The sequence below is a fragment of the Salmo salar genome, chromosome 02 (genome assembly GCF_965601325.2).
Source record: "Salmo salar chromosome 02, fSalSal1, whole genome shotgun sequence".
Taxonomy (NCBI): Eukaryota; Metazoa; Chordata; class Actinopteri; order Salmoniformes; family Salmonidae; genus Salmo; species Salmo salar.
In genome coordinates, this window is record NC_138292.1 from 91869787 (window position 1) to 91894401 (window position 24615).

Genomic DNA, 24615 nt, shown 5'->3' on the forward strand with positions numbered 1-24615 from the left:
TAATAACTAGGTGCTTATTTTGATATCTAGTTATTTGACTGAATCAGAAATACAGATGTGGAGTAGATGTAGAGTTTGTTATAAATTCTCATAAAAAATCTGAACTAATCAAACAACACTTGTTGCTCTTTGTACGTGTTGATATAATATTCATATTTAATGGAGAGAAAAAAACGTTTCCCTAAACTGCTTTATAATAATATAATTCAATGAAGAATAAAAAAAGTTTATCCTCCTCAACTGCGTTTCCTCCCTCCAGACAGCAGATGGCGATATGTGTCTTTCAGGAGATGTTTCTAGTGTGACGTATAATCTAGTGGACGGAACGCTTCTTCAACAACTGCAGCCACCTCGGTAGCTCGCTAGTCAACAAAGTCGGAACATTCAAGTTCTTTGGACAATTTCGTGTTGTATTTGCCACTATACTTTAAACGTAGTTATGTGGAAACAACTAGCTACCCCATTTATTTTCATATTTACGTTGTAAGTCAACTAGCTGGCTGGTTAAGTTAGCACTAGTCTAGTCGCTAATGCTAACTAGCTATTATCACTGACCATGAATTCACTAAGCAACTCTCCTCCTGTTAAAGAAGAGGTCTGCTGGACGGAGAAAGAGGGACTGTGGCTGAACGTTGTCGTGAAAGAGGAGAAGGAAGATGAGGATGTCTCAGTAAAACAAGAAGTAGAGGGTGAGGCTGTTACAGTGAAAGAAGAAGAGAAAGACGTTACAGAGAAAGACACCTTCAGAGTGAAAGAGGAGGAGGATGTTACTGTGAAAGAAAAGGAGGAAGATGCCGTTTTTGGAGTGGAGGATGAAGTGAAAGAAGATGAAGACGTTTTTGGAACGAAAGATGAAGAGGGGGAGATTACTGTCACATTAGAGGAGGACGAAGAAGAGAAGACTGGAGAACTGATTAACACCAGTAAATACAGTGAGTACTATCTAATAAAACAGGGACATTGATCTGATTAACACCAGTAAATACAGTGAGTACTATCTAATAAAACAGGGACATTGATCTGATTAACACTAGTAAATACAGTGAGTACTATCTTATAAAACAGGGACATTGATCTGATTAACACCAGTAAATACAGTGAGTACTATCTTATAAAACAGGGACACAAACCATTTTCTAGTCTTGCCATAGACTTTCAAGACGATTTAAGTCCAAACTGTAACTAGGCCACTCAGGAACATTCAATGTCATCTTGGTAAGCTCCTCCAGTGTAGATTTGGCCTTGTGGTTCAGGTTATTGTCCTGTTAGGACAGTTTTTTTGTATTCAGATCTCTGAAATGCTCTCTACCTACGTAACATTTAGTGTCTCCTTATGTTACGCTGGAAAAACAGTTTTCATGGGCACAGAAATCCTAAATCATTTCAGTTTACTAAATGTTACTAAATGTTACCTACTGTTCCCTGTAGGAAAATAAATAAATCCTGAATCATTTCAGAGTTTGCTAAATCCAGTGGTTCTAACTGAGAGTCACCTTAACTTTATTGAAACACCCAAATGGATACTGTCATTAATGTGGTTCTTCAATAATTACACATAATACTTAATACTGTAGCTGTTTAGTTACAGTCACATGTTCAACTATCATCAGCTGATCCAGGAAATCATTTTCTGAATGACAGTCACATGACAACATCACGACATGCAACAACAACCAAAGTGCTTCTTCATTCATTACTCTGGTAAAGACAGTTATGTCGTGCTCCACGTTGGATCCAACATCCCTACCAAATTGATGTTTATAATGTGTTTTTGACTGCTTGATTTACTGTAGGGTCTCGTTAGTCTGTTTGGACACAGAGATACTTAGCTCATAATTTGTAGAGATCTGTTCCTTGATGGATAGGCTATTGTACAACACGCAGAGATATTTTCCTTTATTCAGGACATTTAGAATGAAAACACATTACAGAGTAGCCTAGTGGGATTATTCACAAAATTATCTGGTGATCAGGTTCTGAATTGTCATGACAAAGACATTTTAGTTTCCATGTTTCACCTTGAAATATTAAATGATTTATAGTCCTAGGTCTATGTTGTTGTTAGGTGAAGTTATGGGTCCTACAGTAGGTCTGTTTTTGTTAGGTGAAGTTATGGGTCCTACAGTAGGTCTATGTTATAGTTAGGTGAAGTCATGGGTCCTACAGCAGGTCTATGTTATTGTTAGGTGAAGTTATGGGTCCTACAGTAGGTCTATGTTATTGTTAGGTGAAGTTATGGGTCCTACAGTAGGTCTTTGTTATTGTTAGGTGAAGTTATTGGCCAATTTGGGTACATTTATTTTACAAACGCTCATTGACAGACTGGTAGCAAAGCTAGTCAAATAGCATTTTACTGGTTGAAGTGTTTTTTTAAAAGTATAAAGCAGTTGATTTGCGACAACACATATTATATTAAGCAGTACATTCAAATGAGCCTAACAATTATAATCCAAAGTAGTGTGAAATGTACTCATAAGCAACCTGGAAATGGAGGCTGTTTTTGCTGTCAGCCTGTAAGTTTCCCCACTGGTGAATTAGTGAATAGACAACAGAGCTTAATGTTTCCTTGAGTAGCACTCCTGATCTTTCTTTGTAACATTCATTACCAGATATACTACATCCATAACTAGTGGTTTCCTCATTACCAGATATACTACATCCATAACTAGTGGTTTCCTCATTACCAGATATACTACATCCATAACTAGTGGTTTCCTCATTACCAGATATACTACATCCATAACTAGTGGTTTCCTCATTACCAGATATACTACATCCATAACTAGTGGTTTCCTCATTACCAGATATACTACATCCATAACTAGTGGTTTCCTCATTACCAGATATACTACATCCATAACTAGCGGTTTCCTCATTACCAGGTATACTACATCCATAACTAGTGGTTTCCTCATTACCAGGTATACTACATCCATAACTAGCAGTTTCCTCATTAGCAGATATACTACATCCATAACTAGCGGTTTCCTCATTACCAGATATACTACATCCATAACTAGCGGTTTCCTCATTACCAGATATACTACATCCATAACTAGTGGTTTCCTCATTACCAGATATACTACATCCATAACTAGCGGTTTCCTCATTACCAGATATACTACATCCATAACTAGTGGTTTTCTCATTACCAGATATACTACATCCATAACTAGCGGTTTCCTCATTACCAGATATACTACATCCATAACTAGTGGTTTCCTCATTACCAGATATACTACATCCAGAACTAGTGGTTTCCTCATTAGCAGATATACTACATCCATAACTAGTGGTTTTCTCATTACCAGATATACTACATCCATAACTAGTGGTTTCCTCATTACCAGATATACTACATCCATAACTAGTGGTTTCCTCATTACCAGATATACTACATCCATAACTAGTGGTTTCCTCATTAGCAGATATACTACATCCATAACTAGCGGTTTCCTCATCACCAGATATACTACATCCATAACTAGTGGTTTCCTCATTACCAGATATACTACATCCATAACTAGCGGTTTCCTCATTAGCAGATATACTACATCCATAACTAGTGGTTTCCTCATTACCAGATATACTACATCCATAACTAGCGGTTTCCTCATTACCAGATATACTACATCCATAACTAGTGGTTTCCTCATTACCAGATATACTACATCCATAACTAGCGGTTTCCTCATTACCAGATATACTACATCCATAACTAGTGGTTTTCTCATTACCAGATATACTACATCCATGACTAGTGGTTTCCTCATTACCAGATATACTACATCCATAACTAGTGGTTTCCTCATTACCAGATATACTACATCCATAACTAGTGGTTTCCTCATTAGCAGATATACTACATCCATAACAAGTGGTTTTCTCATTACCAGATATACTACATCCATAACTAGTGGTTTCCTCATTACCAGATATACTACATCCATAACTAGTGGTTTCCTCATTACCAGATATACTACATCCATAACTAGTGGTTTCCTCATTAGCAGATATACTACATCCATAACTAGCGGTTTCCTCATCACCAGATATACTACATCCATAACTAGTGGTTTCCTCATTACCAGATAAACTACATCCATAACTAGTGGTTTCCTCATTAGCAGATATACTACATCCATAACTAGTGGTTTCCTCATTACCAGATATACTACATCCATAAATAGTGGTTTCCTCATTACCAGATATACTACATCCATAACTAGTGGTTTCCTCATTACCAGATATACTACATCCATAACTAGTGGTTTCCTCATTAGCAGGGAGGAGTTTCAGGATTTTGTTTCCTCATTTTGTCTGTCATTGTTGAAGTGTACCTATGATGAAAATTACAGGCCTCTCTCATCTTTTTAAGTGGGAGAACTTGCACAATGGTGGCTGACTAAATACTTTTTTTGCCCCACTGTATATATATCCATACACGCATGCATACATATACACATATTTACATAGATACTTTTTTAAAGAATATACCTTTATTATTATTCCCTGCAAACCCTACCACCGATCGCCCAATTGGAGTAAACTAAGAAACACTTCGGCTTTTACCTTCAATTTATTCATCTTATACACATTTTACAGACAGTCTCATTTACAATAGTTCTTTTTTGTTTGTTTTTAGTTCTTCCTCTATTTCTGATGTCCATCCAGTTTGATTTCTATTTGTAACTGTGCTATATCACAAAAGTTCTGAACCTATATACATTTTACAGACCCTGTATGTTTTACATTGTTTATCTTGTTATTAGTTCCACCCTTCAGCTCCATTCAACCCCTCCCATCTATCCATCAACATCATCCATTTCGGATTTCTATTTGCCATATATTTTTCAACTGTGCTATGATGCTTCACAAAACAATTGAACCTTTCTATTCACATAGCTTCTACAGATTGTAAATTAAAAATAAACATTTTTGCTAAAATAATTATTATATTATTGATTGATTGACTATGGCTTTTCAAATCACCCAGTACTGCTATCTGCAGCATTAGTTGTAGGCAAATGTTGCAATTTTTCAGCCATTCCTGGACCTGTGATCAAAAACGAGCTACATATGGACAATACCAAAATAAATGATCTAATGACTTTGCCTCCTCACAGCAGAATCTGCAGAGCTGGGAAGATTGTATCCCCCATATATATAACATTCTATTCGTTGCAAGAATTTTGTATAGTCATTTAAATTGAAAAATTCTAAGTTTTGAATCCGGCGTTGTTTTGCGTATCAATTCATAAACCATGTGCCATGGAATGGGCACATCGAAAATCTCTTCCCAACTATTTTGCAATTTATATGGCACAGCTATCAGTTTTTTGGTCCTTAACCTCTCTTGGGTAGGGGGCAGTATTTTCACGGCCGGATGAAAAACGTACCCAAATTAAACGGCCTACTACTCGGGCCCAGGAACTGGAATATGCATATTATTAGTAGATTTGGATAGAAAACACTCTGAAGTTTCTAAAACTGTTTGAATGATGTCTGTGAGTATAACAGAACTCATATGGCAGGCAAAAACCTGAGAAGAATCTAACCAGGAAGTGAGAATTCTGGTGCTTGTAGTCCTTTCAAGTCATTGCCAATCAAACACACGGTGAGTTAGGGTTCATTTTGCACTTCATAACCCTCCCCTTGTCCAGGCCGGGTCAGAGCGACCCGCCGGCTCGGCCACGCGTTAGGAGCCGTTCCCCCGCGTCCAGGCCGGGTCAGAGAGACCCCCCGGCTCGGCCATGCGTCAGCAACGCGTATGTTATATCCCCCTCTGCAGTTGTCTAGGCCGGGTCAGAGAGACCCCCCGGCTCGGCCGTGCGTCAGCAACGCGTATGTTATATCCCCCTCTGCAGTTGTCTAGGCCGGGTCAGAGAGACCCCCCCGGCTCGGCCGCGCGTCAGCAATGAGTCGGCCACGCGTTAGGAGCCGTTTCACCCCGAGTCCAGGCCGGGTCAGAGAGACCCCGGGGGAAGCGTTAGCAATGCGTATGTTATATCCCCCTCTGCAGTTGTCTAGGCCGGGTCAGAGAGACCCCCCCGGGCCGGGCGCGTCAGCGTGCAGTCGGCCGGCCGTAGAGAGGCTACTAATATTGTCAGGAAGAAGAAAAAGAAGAAGACGAGGACGACGAGGACGACGATGAGGACGATGGCGAGGAATACAACCCCGCCCGGCGCCTCGCCGCGGTCCCGATTTCAGCGCGGCTCAGGTCCTGGAACAGATAGCCTCCAGCGTCGACCGAGAAGACGAAGAAGACTTTTGCGATTCCGAAGAGGAGGACGTTTCGGAAGACGAAGACGGCGAGGAATACGACCCCGTCCGTGACGCGGACGACTCGGCCTTGCGGTCACGCTCCCTCTTCTTCTTCTTCTTCTTCTTCTTCTTCAGGGGAGGAGGAGGAGGAGGAGGAGGAGCAAGACAGAGAGCCAGAGCGAGAGGACACGGCGGCGGCGGCGGCCGTCCAAGCCCGAAGGGAGACGTTGCTGTCAAAAAACGGCAAAATCAAATGGTCCTCCGCGGCCTATCGCGGCCCGGACCTGCCCCGCGCCACCCCGGCCCCGCGGTGACGCCTGGCCCTACGGCCTACGCGCCGTCGCGCGTGCTCGACATTGAGTCCACCTTCCGGCTGTTTGTCACGCCGGCGATAGAAAAGATCGTCGTGGACATGACCAATCTGCAGGGGGTGAGAAAATACGTTGACGGCTGGCGACCCATGGACTCAGTCGACCTGCGCGCCTACCTAGGGCTGCTAATCCTATCGGGCGTCTACAGGTCCCGGGGCGAGGCCACGGCCAGCCTGTGGGACACGGAGAGCGGCAGGACCGTGTTCTGAGCCACCATGCCGCTCAAGGTCTTTCACAAGTACTCGAGGCTGCTGCGATTTGACGACCGCCGGTCGAGACCCGCGAGACTCGCCGCCGACAGACTGGCGGCCATAAGAGAGGTCTGGGACCTGTGGGAGGAGCGGCTGCCGGCCCTCTACAACTCGGGGTCCGACTTGACGGTGGACGAACAACTGGTCCCGTTCAGAGGTACCGTGTGTGTGTCTGTGCGTATCTGCTGTGAGTATCTGTGCGTGTACTATAGAGAGGTAGCGTCGGCGTGTAACATAAACGCCGTGCGCCCCCAATGATGAGCCAGCGGTAGTATAGAGGGGTATCGGCATCAGGAGCAGTAGCATCAGCAGCAGCAGTAGCATCAGCAGCAGCATCAGCAGCAGCATCAGCAGCACGACGCTGCTAATCTCCTTCCTCTCAACCCGGGGTCTGACTTGACGGTGGACCAACAACTGGTCCCGTTCAGAGGTACCGTCTATGTATCTGTGTATCTGTGTATCTGTGTAGTATAGAGAGGTAGCGTCAGCGGTAGCAACGCCGTTCGCCCCCCCAATGATGAGCCAGCGGTAGTATAGAGGGGTAGCGTCAGCGGCATCATCATCATCAGCAGCAGCAGCAGTAGCAGCAGCAGCAGTAGCATCAGCATCATGACGCTGCTTGATGAGCCAGCGGTAGTATAGAGAGTTAGCGTCAGCATCTAATCTTCTTCCTCTCCCTCTCCCAAAAGGGCGCTGTCCTTTCCGACAGTACATCCCCAGCAAGCCGGCCAAATACGGCATCAAGTCGTGGGTGGCCTGCGACGCCAAGTCCAGCTACGCTTGGAAGATGCAAGTCTACACCGGTAAGGCGGCCGGCGGAGCCCCCGTGAAGAACCAGGGCGCCCGCGTCGTCCTCGATCTCACGCAGGGGCTGCCCGCTGGTCACAACGTCACCTGCGACAATTTCTTCACCTCCTGCGAACTCGACCAGCGGCTCCTCGAGAGGAACCTCACCATGGTCGGCACGGTGCGAAAGAACAAGCCCGAGCTCCCTCCCGCACTGCTCCAGTCAAAGGGCAGACAGGTCTCGTCCTCCAGGTTCGCCTTCACGCCCACCGCCACTCTGGTGTCCTACCTGGCAAAGAGAAATAAGAACGTGCTGCTCCTGAGCACGCTGCACGCGGAGGCCGACGTTAGCGATCACCGCGACCGGAAACCGGCCCTCATCCTAGACTACAACCGCAACAAGGGCGGCGTGGACAACCTAGACAAGGTGGTCGGCACCTACAGCTGCAGACGGATGACTGCCCGCTGGCCCCTGGTCATCTTCCACAACATCCTCGACGTGTCCTCCTACAACGCCTTTGTCATATGGCGAGAGATCAAGCCCGACTGGATGCCTCGGAAGCGGAACAAGAGGAGGGTGTTCCTGGAGCAGCTGGGAAAGGCGCTTGTCAAGCCCTTGATACAAAGAAGGCAGCGTCTCCCCCGCACCGAAGCCGCGTCCGCGCTCGTCAAAGTCCTGCAGAGTGCCGACCGCGACGCCGCTCCTCCGCCGGCCCGGGAGCACGCCGCCGGCCTGGACGCCGCTGGCCCGGCCGCTGCCCCGCTAGTGTCGAGTAAGAGGAAGAGGTGTCAGCTCTGCCCGCCCAAGAAGGACGCCAAGACACACACGGCGTGCTGCAGGTGTAAGAAATACATCTGCAAAGGCTGTTCGCACGCCTACTGTCACACTTGTGCCCTCTGGGCCTTTAGCCGAGACAGACAGGGTGACCCGCCCGGGGACACGGGGAGTAGGCAGAATGGGAGGACAACGGGAGGGTTAAGGCTTCCACTAGATGTCAACAGTCTTTAGAAAGTTGTTTGAAGCGTCTACGATGAACAGAGACCGAATGAGAAGCCTGGGAAGTTTGTCACCCAGAGAATGACATCACTTCATTGGGGCGCGTTCACGAGAGAGGATGTTCCGTTCCAAAGTCTTTTTCAAGACACAGGAACCGTCCGGTTGAAATATTACTGAATCTTCATGTTCTAAAGGCCCTAAAGGTTGATGTTTTACAACGTTTGACATGTTTGAACGAACGTAAAGACATTATTTTTTTTACTTTCATCGTCACATTTTCGGCGCACTTCCGACATTTTGAGTAGCTGAACTGAACGCGCGAACAACAAGGAGCTATTTGCACATAAATTATGGATTTTATCAAACAAAACAACATTTGTTGAGTACCTGGGATTCCTGGAAGTGCCTTCTGATGAAGATCATCAAAGGTAAGTGAATATTTCTAATATTATTTATTAATTTAGTTGACTCCAACATGGCGGCTATCTGTATCGCCTAGTGTATTTTTCTGAGCACAGTACTCAGATTATTGCAAAGTGTTATTTCCCAGTAAAGTTATTTTGAAATCTGGCAATGCGGTTACATTCAGGAGATGTTAATCTATAATTCTTTGAATGACAGTTTAATATTTTATGAAGGTTTTTGAATAGTATTTTTGTCAATTGTAGCGCTGATTCACCAGCAGTTTTGGAGGCTAAATATTTTCTGAACTTCACGCGCCACTGCTGTTTTTGGATATAAATATGAACTTGATAGAACAAAAAATGCATGTTTTGTGTAACATGATGTCCTAGGAGTGTCATCTGATGAAGACTGTCAAAGGTTAGTGCTTCATTTTAGCTGGTTTTCTGCTTTTGGACGGCTACCGTTGCTTTGAAAACGCTAAGAAAATGGCTGTTTTGTTACTCTGTTGCTGTGTTGGTATCCTAACATAATGTAATGTTTTGCTTTCTCTGTAAAGCCTTTTTGAAATCGGACAACGTGGTTCGATTCAGGAGATGTTTATCTATAATTCTTTGAATAACAGTTTAATATTTTATCAAGGTTTTTGAATAGTATATCTGTAAATCGTAGTGCTGATTCACCGGCAGTTTTGGAGGCAAAATATTTTCTGAACGTCACGTGCCAATGTAAAATACTGTTTTTATATATAAATATGAACTTTATCAAACAAAAAAATGCATGCATTGTATAACATAATGTCCTAGGAGTGTCATCTGATGAAGATCGTCAAAGGTTAGTGCTTCATTTAGCTGTGTTTTGGGTATTTGTGATGCATGCTAGTTGCTTAGAAAATGGCTGTGTGGTTATTGTGTCGATGTACTCTCCTGACATAATCTAATGTTTCGCTTTCGCTGTAAAGCCTTTTGGAAATCGGACAACGTGGTTTGATATCGTCCCACATACCCGAGAGAGGTTAAATGAAATTGGTATATGTTTTTATTTATCACACTTTTCTTTAACCATTTATGTTCTTTAAAACAGGGCCGACATACAAGTTCCTTACTTTTTTCCCCTTCTACTTGCCTCTTCCATTTTTGTGGTTATGCTGCAATTAATTCGTTGTAATTTTGGGTAGAGCAGACATTTCCATATGTCTGTGTTAGCTGCATGTGTGACATCACTCCACCAGTCCTATTTATAATATCATTCACTAAAATTATATATATATTTTTTTTAAATGTCTTCGAAAAATACATTTTTTTTAATCAATTATTGTATTTCATTTTTAACCACAATTTTTGTTATTATTTGTTTTATTATTTGTTTTAGGTGGATTAAACTGAAATTGCAACCAACTTTCTAAGGCTTGTTTAAAAAAATAAAGATATTTTGGAGATTATTTCCTTTTCAAACAACCGAAAGTGGGCAGGTGTAATCTGAATAAAGGGAAAAAGGCCCTTCTTGAACATAGGATGAGACATGTACCAATTTACTAGAAAACCAGTTTGGATTTAAATATAACTTTGGTATGACTGATGCCTTTAGTGAGGTCTAATGCTTTAATATTTAATAATTTCTGCCCTCCGAATTCATATTCGTTATATAAATAGGTCCTTTTAATTTTATCTGGCTTGCCATTCCAAATAAAATTTAATCTTTTTTGTTCATATAATTTAAAAAGCAGGTCACTAGGTGTAGGCAAAACCATAAGCAAATAGGTAAACTGTGATATCATTAAAGAGTTAATCAGGGTGATTTTCCCACAAATAGACAGGTATTTTCCTTTCCATGGTAGCAAGATTTTATCTGTTTTTGCTAACTTTCTATAAAAATGTATTGGAGTGACTACATGGTAATGTAAAATGTGCATTTTTTTAGTGATCCAATACGTAGTATCATATCACTTATCATAATTTGATTTTAATCCAGAGAGGATAGCAAAAGTATCTAGATCCTCTATGAAGCCGTAAAGAGACTCTAATTGTGGTTTTAAAAGAACATGAATCATTGGCGTACAATGACACCTTGGTTTTTAAGCCACGGATTTCTAATCCCTTAATATTATTGTTTGATCTAATCTTAACAGCTAACATTTCAATGGCAATAATAAATAAATATGCCGATAGTGGACAACCTTGTTTTACTCCTCTAGATAGTTTAAAACTTTCTGAGATGTAGCCATTATTTACTACTTTACACCTAGGGTTACTATACATAACTTTAACCCATTTTATAAGAGATTCCCCAAAATTGAAATATTCTAGGCATTTATATATAAACTCCAGTCGTACTTTATCCATAGCCTTTTCAAAAACAGCTATGAAAACCAGGCCTGGTGTCCCTGATATTTCTTGACTGTCTTAATTTTCAAATTTAAGAAGTCAGTTGTTGTACAACTTCATGGGTATGATCTGGACATCACCTTTTACCTCAAATAAACAGTGGATTTCTGCTGTTGTGGGCCTTTAACCATCTGTCTGACTTTGTCGTTCACACAGGAGAGAGACGTGACTATCGTGGATCCTCTGTGGAGCCTCAACAACATCATGATGCTGACGAGGCAGAGAGGAGTCTCTCCAGATCAGAACTCCTCAAGAAACACCAGCAGAGACCCACAGGGAAGAAATCTCACTGCTGCTCTGACTGTGGGAAAAGATTCAACTCTTCATCAAACCTTAAAATACATCAAAGAATTCACACAGGAGAGAAATCATATGGCTGTGATCAATGTGGGAAGAGTTTTACTCTGCTACAAACCCTGAAATCACACCAGAGAACACACACAGGAGAGAAACCTTATAGCTGTGATCAATGTTGGAAGAGTTTTACTACATCTAGCAATCTAACTATGCACCAGAGAACACACACAGGAGAGAAACCCTTTAGCTGTGATCAATGTGGGAAGAGTTTTACTACATCTAGCTATCTAACTATACACCAGAGAACACACACAGGAGAGAATCCTTACGGCTGTGATCAATGTGGGAAGAGATTTATTCTGCTACAAACCCTGAAATCACACCAGAGAATACACTCTGGAGAGAAACCTTTTGGCTGTGATCAATGTGGGACGAGTTTTTCTCAGCTAAGCACCCTGATAGGACACCAGCGGGTACACATAGGAGAGAAACCTTTTAGCTGTGATCAATGTGAGAAGAGTTTTACTACATCTAGTTGTCTAACTATACACCAGAGAACACACACGGGAGAGAAACCTTATGGCTGTGATCAATGTGGGAAGAGTTTTACTCAGCTAAGCAACCTGATAGTACACCAGCGGACACACACAGGAGAGAAACCTTATAGCTGTGATCACTGTGGGAAGAGTTTTACTACATCTAGCTGTCTAACTATACACCAGAGAATACACACAGGAGAGAAACCTTATGGCTGTGATCAATGTGGGAAGAGTTTTATTGGGCTACAAACCCTGAAATCACACCAGAGAACACACACTGGAGAGAAACCTTATGGCTGTGATCAATGTGAGAAGAGTTTTACTACATCTAGCTGTCTAACTAAACACCAGAGAACACACACTGGAGAGAAATCTTATAGCTGTGATCAATGTGGGAAGAGATACTCTGATAAAAGATCTCTGATTAAACATCAGAAAATACATGAAGGAGTTGTTTCATGATATCGATGAAATAATGTCAGAATGTAGAATGTTTTAACATTGTAGTAGGAGTATTTTAATGATGTCACAATGTAGAGTGTTTTAACATTGTAGTACGAGTATTTTAATGATGTCACAATATAGAATGTTTTAACATTGTAGTAGGAGTATTTTAATGATGTCACAATGTAGAACCCTAAGCGTTTGTCCCCTGTTCTATTGATTTCAACATGATATGGATATTATCCTCAGGGGGAAAATCCAGGCTCTGAGTTGGAAGAGTTACTATTTATGAGATTTAACAAAAAGTGACAAAAAAAATGTGTTACACTTACCATGTTGGTGACCCACTTGAATCAAAATGCAACACTTCAAAATGTTTAGGTTTTCAATTTATCACAAACTGTTTCTGCATATTGGTTATTGATTTGGACACGTTAAAACTGTGTTTTGACTGTGGGGCTATCCCACCTAGCAAAATGTAATTGAAAGAATACTATGCCCTACGTGCTATATGATGGGTGTGATTATACGTTGAAAGTGAAGTTTTTTAAACAACTTAATTTCAACGTACTTGCAGCCTAAACACATGGACGCAGTATAATAGATTGGTCTATAATCAATTTTATTAACAGTCCTACATCACGCCATCATTTCTTGACAACATTCAAGTGCTAATTGTCTTTATTCCACTACTGAGGAAGCATGTCTCAAATCTCATATTTTAAACATTCAGCTTGACAAAATATACATGTTTTATTATTCCATGCCTCACCATTAAGTAAATGATTGCCAATACATATTAACAAAGGGGTGTACTTTAGCACGTCTAGCTCGTAGGGCACACTGATTGGTGTCACCTCCTTAGTCAGTATGTGTTACACCTGCTTCCTGTCTTTAAGTTTGGTGTGGGTTTTTCTTTTGTTTGCCTCTTCTTGGGCAGATTTAGTGGGTCTCATGGTGGGTGTCTTTTAGGTCCCAGTTGTTGTTACTAGTCAACTTTCAGTGGACACCCCCATAGTGTCTTTCAGAACCCCTCCTAAAACCCCACCTGTTTAGTTGTGGTTGTTGTTAGTTCCCTTTTCTATTTTAGTGACATTTGGTTTTCTTGCTGGGGAACGTAACAACAAACAATGTAGTAAAACAAGCTGATATTTTCAGTTGGATGTTGCATCCAATTAATATTTTAATCAATGGCATTTCCTTAGAATGTTCATTAGTCTTTCAGTTGTTAGTCTTCTGTTTTTTATCCTCTTATGTTTGTTGTGTACTAAATATTTCTGTTTAATTTCATTGTTTTTTTATTTGTTTTTTCCTGTGAAGCCATTGTGTTGCCTCCATGTCTGAAATTTGCTGTATAAATAAAGCTTGATTTGAACATATTGCAAAACAAATGAACCCAATGACTGACCAATCAACAGACTCTTGCTAAACCAATGAACAAATATGTACAAAAGCAACACGTATCTTGGTCCATCTTAGTATGAAAAACAGTATAAAATCTGTATTTCTTCCACTATCAAAATTAATGGTATGTACATTTCGTCTCACTTAAAAAAAAAAAAAATCAACAATACATCAAAGGATTCAACTATTAAAAACTGAAACCGTATCAATCCCACTTGTGTTCCTAGCTCCAACAGAGCAGTAATATCTAACTAAATGCTTGTGTTCCTAGCTCCAATAGTGCAGTAATATCTAACTAATGCTTGTGTTCCTAGCTCCAACAGTGCAGTAATATCTAACAATTTCACAACAAATACCTAATACACACAAATCTAAGTAATGGAATAAGAATATAGAAATATATGGACGAGCAATGTCAGAGCGGCATAGACAGATACAGTAGAATAGTATAGAATACAGTATATACATATGAGATGAGTAATGTATAGACTAAGATACAGTGGAATAGGATAGAATACAGTATATACATATGAGATGAGTAATACATAGACTAAGATACAGTGGAATAGGATAGAATACAGTATATACATATGAGATGAGTAATGCCAGATATGTAAACATTATTAAAGTGACTAGTGTTCCATTCCTTAAAGTGACCAATGATTTCAAGTCTGTGTATGTAGGCAGCATCCTCTCTGTGTTAGTGATGCTATTTAACAGTCTGATGGCCTTGAGATTGAAAAACAGCTTCTGTCTCTCGGTCCCAGCTTTGATGCACCTGTACTGACCTCACCTCCTGCATGATAACAGGGTGAACAGGCAGTGGCCCGGGTAATAACAAAGAACAAATATGTGTGTCTGAGGGGAAATTAACTTTCATACAGCCAAAAGGGTGAGAAACTACACCAATATCAGTGGACTATTTGTACTAATGTAAATAAAAATAGATGATGGAACATATTCCCATTTGCTGACGTGATGAACCACTAAGGGGACATAAATATTTACCATCTAAACCATGTGTGACCTCTCACCTCTCTGGCTGTAGAAGTGTTCTTCCTAACCAGTCCCTCAACAGCTCTCTGACTGAGCTCCACCCTCACTGGGTCTTCAGAGGAGAGGAAGGCTGAGGAGGGATGGAAGGATGAATGGATCAGTCAGTCAATAAAGTGTAGAGCTGCTGTCTGACAAAATCACTATTTTAGTAGTTCATTAAAGTAAATTAGGCTTTATGACTGCTGAATAGCAACTATCAATCACTTAGATCATGTATTTTCAGGTAGAGATACATCCTTGGGACGTCCATAGCCCATTAAAGTTGACATTTAAAATGGTTAAGGTAGGGGTTACGGTTAGGGTTTAGGGTAGGGATGTCCCAAGGATCCCAGATAGCATTGACCATTGTGCATTCTTCTGTCTCTTTTACAAAGCAGGTGTATGGCTGGATGAGTGTTTCAGACAGCAGGGTTACCCAGAGGAATGGCTGGATGAGTGTTACAGACAGAGGGGTTACCCAGAGGAATGGCTGGATGAGTGTTTCAGACAGCGAGGTTACCCAGAGGAATGGCTGGATGAGTGTTACAGACAGAGGGGTTACCCAGAGGAATGGCTGGATGAGTGTTACAGACAGCGGGGTTACCCAGAGGAATGGCTGGATGAGTGTTTCAGACAGCGGGGTTACCCAGAGGAATGGCTGGATGAGTGTTTCAGACAGCGGGGTTACCCAGAGGAATGGCTGGATGAGTGTTTCAGACAGTGGGGTTACCCAGAGGAATGGCTGGATGAGTGTTTCAGACAGCGAGGTTACCCAGAGGAACGGCTGGATGAGTGTTACAGACAGCGGGGTTACCCAGAGGAATGGCTGAATGAGTGTTTCAGACAGCGGGGTAACCCAGAGGAATAGCTGGATGAGTGTTTCAGACAGCGGGGTTACCCAGAGGAATGGCTGGATGAGTGTTTCAGACAGCGGGGTTACCCAGAGGAATGGCTGGATGAGTGTTACAGATAGCGGGGTTACCCAGAGGAATGGCTGGATGAGTGTTTCAGACAGAGGGGTTACCCAGAGGAATGGCTGGATGAGTGTTTCAGACAGCGGGGTTACCCAGAGGAATGGATGGATGAGTGTTACAGACAGCGGGGTTACCCAGAGGAATGGCTGGATGAGTGTTACAGACAGCGGGGTTACCCAGAGGAATGGCTGGATGAGTGTTTCAGACAGCGGGGTTACCCAGAGGAATGGATGGATGAGTGTTACAGACAGCGGGGTTACCCAGAGGAATGGATGGATGAGTGTTACAGACAGCGGGGTTACCCAGAGGAATGGCTGGATGAGTGTTTCAGACAGCGGGGTTACCCAGAGGAATGGCTGGATGAGTGTTTCAGACAGCGGGGTTACCCAGAGGAACGGCTGGATGACGCAAGGGATCGTTATAAAAGTGGTGGGAAAAGTACCCAATTGTCACACTTGAGTAAAAGTAAAGATACCTTAATAGAAAATTACTCAAATTAAAGTGAAAGTCACCCAGTAAAATACTACTTGAGTAAAAGTCTCAATGTATTTGGTTTTAAATATACTTAAGTATCAGAAGTAAATGTAATTTCTAAAATATACTTCAAATAATTTCACATTCCTTATATTAAGCAAACCAGACGGCACCATTTTCTTGTTTTTACTATTTACGGATAGCCAGGGGCACACTCCAACACTCAGACATATTTTACAAACGATGCATTTATGTTTAGTGAGTCCTCCAGATCAGAGGCAGTAGATGACCAGGGATGTTCTCTGTTTAGTGAGTCCTCCAGATCAGAGGCAAGGCAGTAGATGACCAGGGATGTTCTCTGTTTAGTGAGTCCTCCAGATCAGAGGCAGTAGATGACCAGGGATGTTCTCTTGATAATGCGTGTATTGGACCATGTTCCTGTCCTGCTCAGCATTCTAAATGGAACCAGGACTTTTGGATATCAGGGAAAATGTATAGAGTAAGAAGTACAATATTTTCTCGAGGAATGTATTGAAGTAGAAGTTGTCAAAAATATAAATGGGTAAGTACAGATACCCCCCAAAAACTACTGAATTGGTACTTTAAAGTATTTTTACTTAAGTACTTTATACCACTGTAAAAATATGACCCAGGATGACAGCCTCACGCACAAACCTCCCCTCCCTCCAGACCAACACGTTCAATGCTTCCTTCAGTACTCCCCAAACCTCCCCTCCCTCCAGACCAACACGTTCAATGCTTCCTTCAGTACTCCCCAAACCTCCCCTCCCTCCAGACCAACACGTTCAATGCTTCCTTCAGTACTCCCCAAACCTCCCCTCCCTCCAGACCAACACGTTCAATGCTTCCTTCAGTACTCCCCAAACCTCCCCTCCCTCCAGACCAACACATTCAATGCTTCCAAAAGGACAATGACTCAAAGCACAGCTCCAAACTATACAAGAACTGTTTAGGGAAGAAGCAGTCAGCTGGTATTCTGTCTATAATGGAGTGGTCATCACAGTCACCGGATCTCAACCCTATTGAGCTGTTGTGGGGGCAGCTTGACCGTATGATACGTAAGAAGTGCTCATCAAGCCAATCCAACTTGTGGGAGTTGCTTCAGGAAGCATGGGGTGAAATCTCTTTAGATTACCTCAACAAATTGACAACTAGAATGCCAAAGGTCTGCAAGGCTGTAATTGCTGCAAATGGAGGATTCTTTGACGAAAGCAAAGTTTGAAGGACACAATTATTATTCCAATTATAAATCATTATTTATAACCTTGTCAAAGTCTTGACTATATTTCCTATTCATTTTGCAACTCATTTCATGTATGTTTTCATGGAAAACAAGGACATTTCTAATTGACCCCAAACTTTTGAACAGTAATGTAGGTTCAACAGGTTTGAGCAACACAGAATTTAGAACAGTCACATTATTATAGATGACGTCCCACACGCCCTAGAGCGTGCACAGCGTAGCCTTTATGTCATCCACTAAACCACTGGCCGTGCTCGAGAGCATCAAATCCATGCTACATTGTGGGTAAATGGTGACTGATTTATAAATAATAATGAGTAGTTATTTATGATGCAAGGTGATTTGTAGATCAGTCAGTCGGCAGTCGCTTGCAGTGTCGAACAAGCCCAATACCAAACCAATCAGGTGGTTGTTTGATGAAATGAAGCTTCAGACGCCATTGATGATGTGCTGCTGATAAAGTGATACAGGCATCGGTACACTGCTTTGAAGTTTACTGCTTAGCGATTTGGACGCAGGCCTCGTAGCTCCGGTATCAAAAGTAACATCCCTACTGACAACAAGGCAGCAGAGTCTACCGTGCTAATGCGTTCCCACTAGATATCACAACCACACAGTATATGAAAGCATGAGGTGTGGCTGACGTTTACAGGTTTGAGCTAGATACCGAGCTGGCATAAAAACTCTGTAGCACATAGTGCATTGTGGGTAGTTTAGAAGATATCCGGAAATAAGTGAAGAAATATGTAACAACGCAAAAACATAACTGTTTGTACTTATAGGAAACCAGATCATGACTACAACTTACTTACGAAGTCTTTAACCACACTGTGTTGTTACACTGGTGAGTAAAAACTACACCTACACTTTAACTTGTTGTCTGAAAATTAAATAAACATTTTACTCAACTGCGTTACCCACTCCAGTCAGCAGATGGCGGTCTGGGAATTTAAGGTCATGCTGTTGGTGTGACGTATAATGTAGTGGACGGAACGCTTCTTTCAACAGCAGCAACAGTTATTCAGCCACCTCGGTAGCTTGCTAGACAAAATAGCCGAAACAATAAAGCTCTTTAGACACTTTAGTGTATATTAGCCACTGTGTTCTAAACCCACTTCCGTTGTCTATTATGTTATCCGATTTAATTTCATATTTACAGTGTTGTTGTTATTATTCAGCTAGCGGGCTGGTTGAGTTAGCATTAGCCTAGCTAGCTAACATTCCCAACCATGCGGTCACTAAACTACTCTCCTGCTAAAGAAGATGAGGACATCACAGTAAAACAAGAAGTAGAGGGTGAGGCCGTTACTGTGAAATAAGACAAAGACGCATTCAGAGTGAAAGAGGAGGATTATGTTACAGTAAAAGAAGAGGAGGATGCAGTTTAAGGAGTGAAAGAGGAAGAGGGGGAGATGACTGTTACATCGACAAAGGAGGAGGAAGAAGAGGAGGAAACTGGACATCTGGGCTCGGTTTCCCAAACGCATCTTAAGACGCCCAATGGTTCTAACGGTGAACTTAGCCATAAGATGGTTTTGAGAAACCGTTCCCTGATTAACACTAGTAAGTACTGTCTTAAATACAGAGGCACAAACTCTGCAGTTGTTGAACTGATGTGTGGTGTTAAAGCGGAAATATGCAATAGCTACATCCATATTGTGACTTTTAAATTATTAATTTATAGCCATTGATTCTTGAAGAATATAACACATGCCTCATGAGCATAGTTCAACTGTTGTACCCCATCAGAACTCCAAATAAGCTTTTTTCTACTCCAATGTTTAGAAATGTAAACCAACACCGTATAGCCTCAACATTGTTAAAACTATAATGTTGATATCATGGATGGTCAGTCCTTGCATCCATAGGTCTGTCTATGAATTTGAAAGTAGTTACATTTCTCCAACCCCATAATCATCTTATAACCAAAACAGTGGTGGAATGACAGCTTTGTTATTGTATGAACTGCAGATTGCTGGGTTGTGTGGGTTTTTTCAACAGTAACAAAATGGCTGCCCAGAGGCTTGGTTTGGTAAACAGCTGAGGGGTGGGGGAAGGAGGAGTGTAACCACTCAAATTTATTCATCCATGATGTCATAATGATAATTTAACCAGGTTTCTAGGATATATAATATATTCTAGAATTCATCCATTATGTCATAATGATAGTTTAACCAGGTTTCTAGGCTATATAGTATATTCTAGAATTCATCCATGATGTCATAATGATAGTTTAACCAGGTTTCTAGGCTATATAGTATATTCTAGAATTCATCCATGATGTCATAATGATAGTTTAACCAGGTTTCTAGGCTATATAGTATATTCTAGAATTCATCCATGATGTCATAATCATAGTTTAACCAGGTTTCTAGGCTATATAGTATATTCTAGAATTCATCCATGATGTCATAATGATAGTTTAACCAGGTTTCTAGGATATATAGTATATTCTATAACTGCCAGTGTAGATTTCCTGTGGGGGCAAATTACTAGAGCTGTTGATAAGTCATTGTATAATATTCAGCTAATTTCTTTTCATGCCCTTACATTAAAGGCAAGACATACCTAGATTCAATTACATTCATGAATTGGTTTGAAACCTTTGTTTTAAACCCTTCTCAAATTTGGTGCCTTGCCGGATTTGTAAAAAATGGTTTGTCATGAAACTCTATTTTTTTTAAATGTATTTATTTCTACAAATCGCCCCATGTGTTTTTATAAAATCAACTATATGTACTGAACTTGTCTGATGCTTTAAGCACGCTGTTTGATTAAATAAATAAGACACACAAATGACGAGGGAGCCAGTCGTCACTATAAGCTGACCGGAGGGAGCCAGTCGTCAACATAACCTGACTAGAGGGAGCCAGTCGTCAATATAACCTGACTAGAGGGAGCCAGTCGTCAATATAACCTGACTAGAGGGAGCCAGTCGTCACTATAACCTGACTAGAGGGAGCCAGTCGTCAACATAACCTGACCGGAGGGAGCCAGTCGTCAACATAACCTGACCGGAGGGAGCCAGTCGTCAACATAACCTGACCGGAGGGAGCCAGTCGTCAACATAACCTGACCGGAGGGAGCCAGTCGTCAACATAACCTGACCGGAGGGAGCCGACCAGTTCTGAAAGCCTTTAGCCGTACCCTCATCCTACTCCTCTGGTGATGTAGAGGTTATCCCAGGCCCTGTGTGTCCCCAGGCGCTCTCATTTGTTGACTTCTGTAACCGTAAAAGCCTTGGTTTCATGCATGTTAACCTCTCTGGGCTAGACGTCCCACCCTAGTCAACAGCCAGTGGAATCACGTGGCGCGATATTCAAATACCTTAGAAATGCTATTACTTCAATTTCTCAAACATATGACTATTTTACACCATTTTAAAGACAAGACTCTCGTTAATCTAACCACACTGTCCGATTTCAAAAATACTTTACAATGAAAGCAAAACATTAGATTATGTCAGCAGAGTACCCAGCCAGAAATAATCAGACACCCATTTTTCAAGCTAGCATATAATGTCACAAAAACCAAAATCACAGCTAAATGCAGCACTAACCTTTGATGATCTTCATCAGATGACACTCCTAGGACATTATGTTATACAATACATACATGTTTTGTTAAATCAAGTTCATATTTATATCAAAAAACAGCTTTTTACATTAGCATGTGACTAGCATGTGACTAGCATTCCCACCGAACACTTTCGGTGAATTTACTAAATTACTCACGATAAACGTTCCCAAAAAACATAACAATTATTTTAAGAATTATAGATACAGAACTCCTTTATGCAATCGCGGTGTCCCATTTTAAAATAGCTTTTCGGTGAAAGCACATTTTGCAATATTCTGAGAAGATAGCCCGGCCATCACAGGCTAGCTATTTTGACACCCACCAAGTTTGGTACTCACCAAACTCAGATTTACTATAAGAAAAATTGGATTACCTTTGCTGTTCTTCGTCAGAATGCACTCCCAGGACTTCTACTTCAATAACAAATATTGTTTTGGTTCCAAATAATCCATAGTTATATCCAAATAGCGGCGTTTTGTTCGTGCGTTCAAGACACTATCCGAAGGGTAAAGAAGGGTGACGCGCCCGGCTCGTTTCGTGACAAAAAAATTCTAAATATTCCATTACCGTACTTCGAAGCATGTCAAACGCTGTTTAAAATCAATTTTTATGCGATTTTTCTCGTAAAAAAGCGATAATATTCCGACCGGGAGTCATTGTTTTCGTTCAAAGACTGAAAATGTAAACATGGAGTCGTCTCGTGCACGCGCGCGCCAGTCTCATTGTTCTCAGATCGACCAATTACCAAATGCGCTACTGTTTTTCAGCCAGAGACAGCAGAGTCATCATTCAACGTTCTGGCGCTTTCTGAGAGCCTATGGGAGCGTTAGAAAATGTCATGTTACAGCAGAGATCCCCTGTTTTGGATAGAGATGACAAAGAAGGCCAAGAAATGGTCAGAGAGGGCGCTTCCTGTTTGGAATCTTCTCAGGTTTTGGCCTGCCAAATGAGTTCTGTTATACTCACAGACACCATTCAAACAGCTTTAGAAACTTTAGGGTGTTTTCTATCCAAATCAAACAATTATATGCATATTCTAGTTACTGGGCAGGAGTAGTAACCAGATTATATCGGGTACGTTTTTTATCCGGCCGTGCAAATACTGCCCCCTATCCCCAACAGGTTAACATCAGAAGCCTCCTCCCTAAGTTTGTTTTACTCACTGCTTTAGCACACTCTGCCAACCTTGATGTCCTTGCCGTGTCTGAATCCTGGTTTAGGAAGATTTCTGAAATTTCCATCCCCAACTACAACATTTTCCATCAAAATGAGAGGAGTTGCAATCTACTGCAGAGATGGCCTGCAAAGTTCTATCATACTTTCCAGGTCTAAGCCCAAACAGTTCGAGCTTCTAATTTTAAAAATGAATCTCTCCAGAAATAAGTCTCTCACTGTTGCCACCTGTTATAGACGCCCCTCAGCTCCCAGCTGTGCCCTGGACACCATATGTGAATTGATTGGTCCCCATCTATCTTCAGAGTTCGTTCTGTTAGGTGACCTAAACTGGGATATGCTTAATTAACCTCTCTAGGGGGTGTGGGACGCTACCGTCCCACATGGCCAACATCCAGTGAAATTGCAGAGCGCCAAATTCAAAAACAGAAATACTCATTATAAAAATTCATAAAACATACAAGTGTTATACATCGGTTTAAAGATTAACTTCTTGTTAATCCAACCACGGTGTCAGATTTCAAAAAGGCTTTACCGTGAAAGCATACCATGCGATTATCTGAGAACAGCGCCCAGCAGACAAATCATTACAAGCAGTTACCAGCCAAGTAGAGGAGTTACACAAGTCAGAAATAGCGATAAAATGAATCACTTACTTTTGATGATCTTCATATCGTTGCACTCACAAGACTCCCATTTACTCAATAAATGTGCGTTGTGTTCGGTAAAGTCTCTCTTTATATCCAAAAACCTCAGTTTTGTTCATAAGTTTTGTTCAGTAATCCACAGTCTCAAAGGCAATCACAACAGCCAGACGAAAAATCAGAAAAGTATCAGTAAAGTTCGTAGAAACAAGTCAAACGATGTTGATAATCAATCCTCAGGTTGTTTTTAGCCTAAATAATAGATAACATTTCAACCGGACAATAACGTCTTCAATATACAGTGGGGGAAAAAAGTATTTAGTCAGCCACCAATTGTGCAAGTTCTCCCACTTAAAAAGATGAGAGAGGCCTGTAATTTTCATCATATGTACACGTCAACAATGACAGACAAAATGACGGAAAAAAATCCAGAAAATCACATTGTAGGATTTTTAATGAATTTATTTGCAAAATATGGTGGAAAATAAGTATTTGGTCACCTACAAACAAGCAATATTTCTGGCTCTCACAGACCTGTAACTTCTTCTTTAAGAGGCTCCTCTGTCCTCCACTTGTTACCTGTATTAATGGCACCTGTTTGAACTTGTTATCAGTATAAAAGACACCTGTCCACATCCTCAAACAGTCACACTCCAAACTCCACTATGTCCAAGACCAAAGAGCTGTCAAAGGACACCAGAAACAAAATTGTAGACCTGCACCAGGCTGGGAAGACTGAATCTGCAGTAGGTAAGCAGCTTGGTTTGAAGAAATCAACTGTGGGAGCAATTATTAGGAAATGGAAGACATACAAGACCACTGATAATCTCCCTCGATCTGGGGCTCCACGCAAGATCTCACCCCGTGGGGTCAAAATGATCACAAGAACGGTGAGCAAAAATCCCAGAACCACACGGGGGGACCTAGTGAATGACCTGCAGAAAGCTGGGACCAAAGTAACAAAGCCTACCATCAGTAACACACTACGCCACCAGGGACTCAAATCCTGCAGTGCCAGACGTGTCCCCCTGCTTAAGCCAGTACATGTCCAGGCCCGTCTGAAGTTTGCTAGAGAGCATTTGGATGATCCAGAAGAGGATTGGGAGAATGTCATATGGTCAGATGAAACCAAAATAGAACTTTTTGGTAAAAACTCAACTCGTCGTGTTTGGAGGACAAAGAATGCTGAGTTTCATCCAAAGAACACCATACCTACTGTGAAGCATGGGGGTGGAAACATCATGCTTTGGGGCTGTTTTTCTGCAAAGGGACCAGGACGACTGATCCGTGTAAAGGAAAGAATGAATGGGGCCATGTATCGTGAGATTTTGAG

At 41.6% G+C, this 24615-nt stretch overlaps 1 protein-coding gene across 1 annotated transcript; it reads left to right on the plus strand.

Annotated features, from left to right (window-relative positions):
- Positions 1 to 326: 326 nt before the first annotated feature.
- On the plus strand, positions 327 to 14114 carry LOC145863034 (uncharacterized). The gene is made up of 2 exons (XM_082968193.1): positions 327 to 932; positions 11612 to 14114. The coding sequence occupies exons 1-2, from the start codon at positions 557 to 559 to the stop codon at positions 12751 to 12753; spliced, it is 1518 nt and encodes a 505-aa protein (XP_082824319.1). The 5' UTR covers positions 327 to 556; the 3' UTR covers positions 12754 to 14114.
- Positions 14115 to 24615: the final 10501 nt, after the last annotated feature.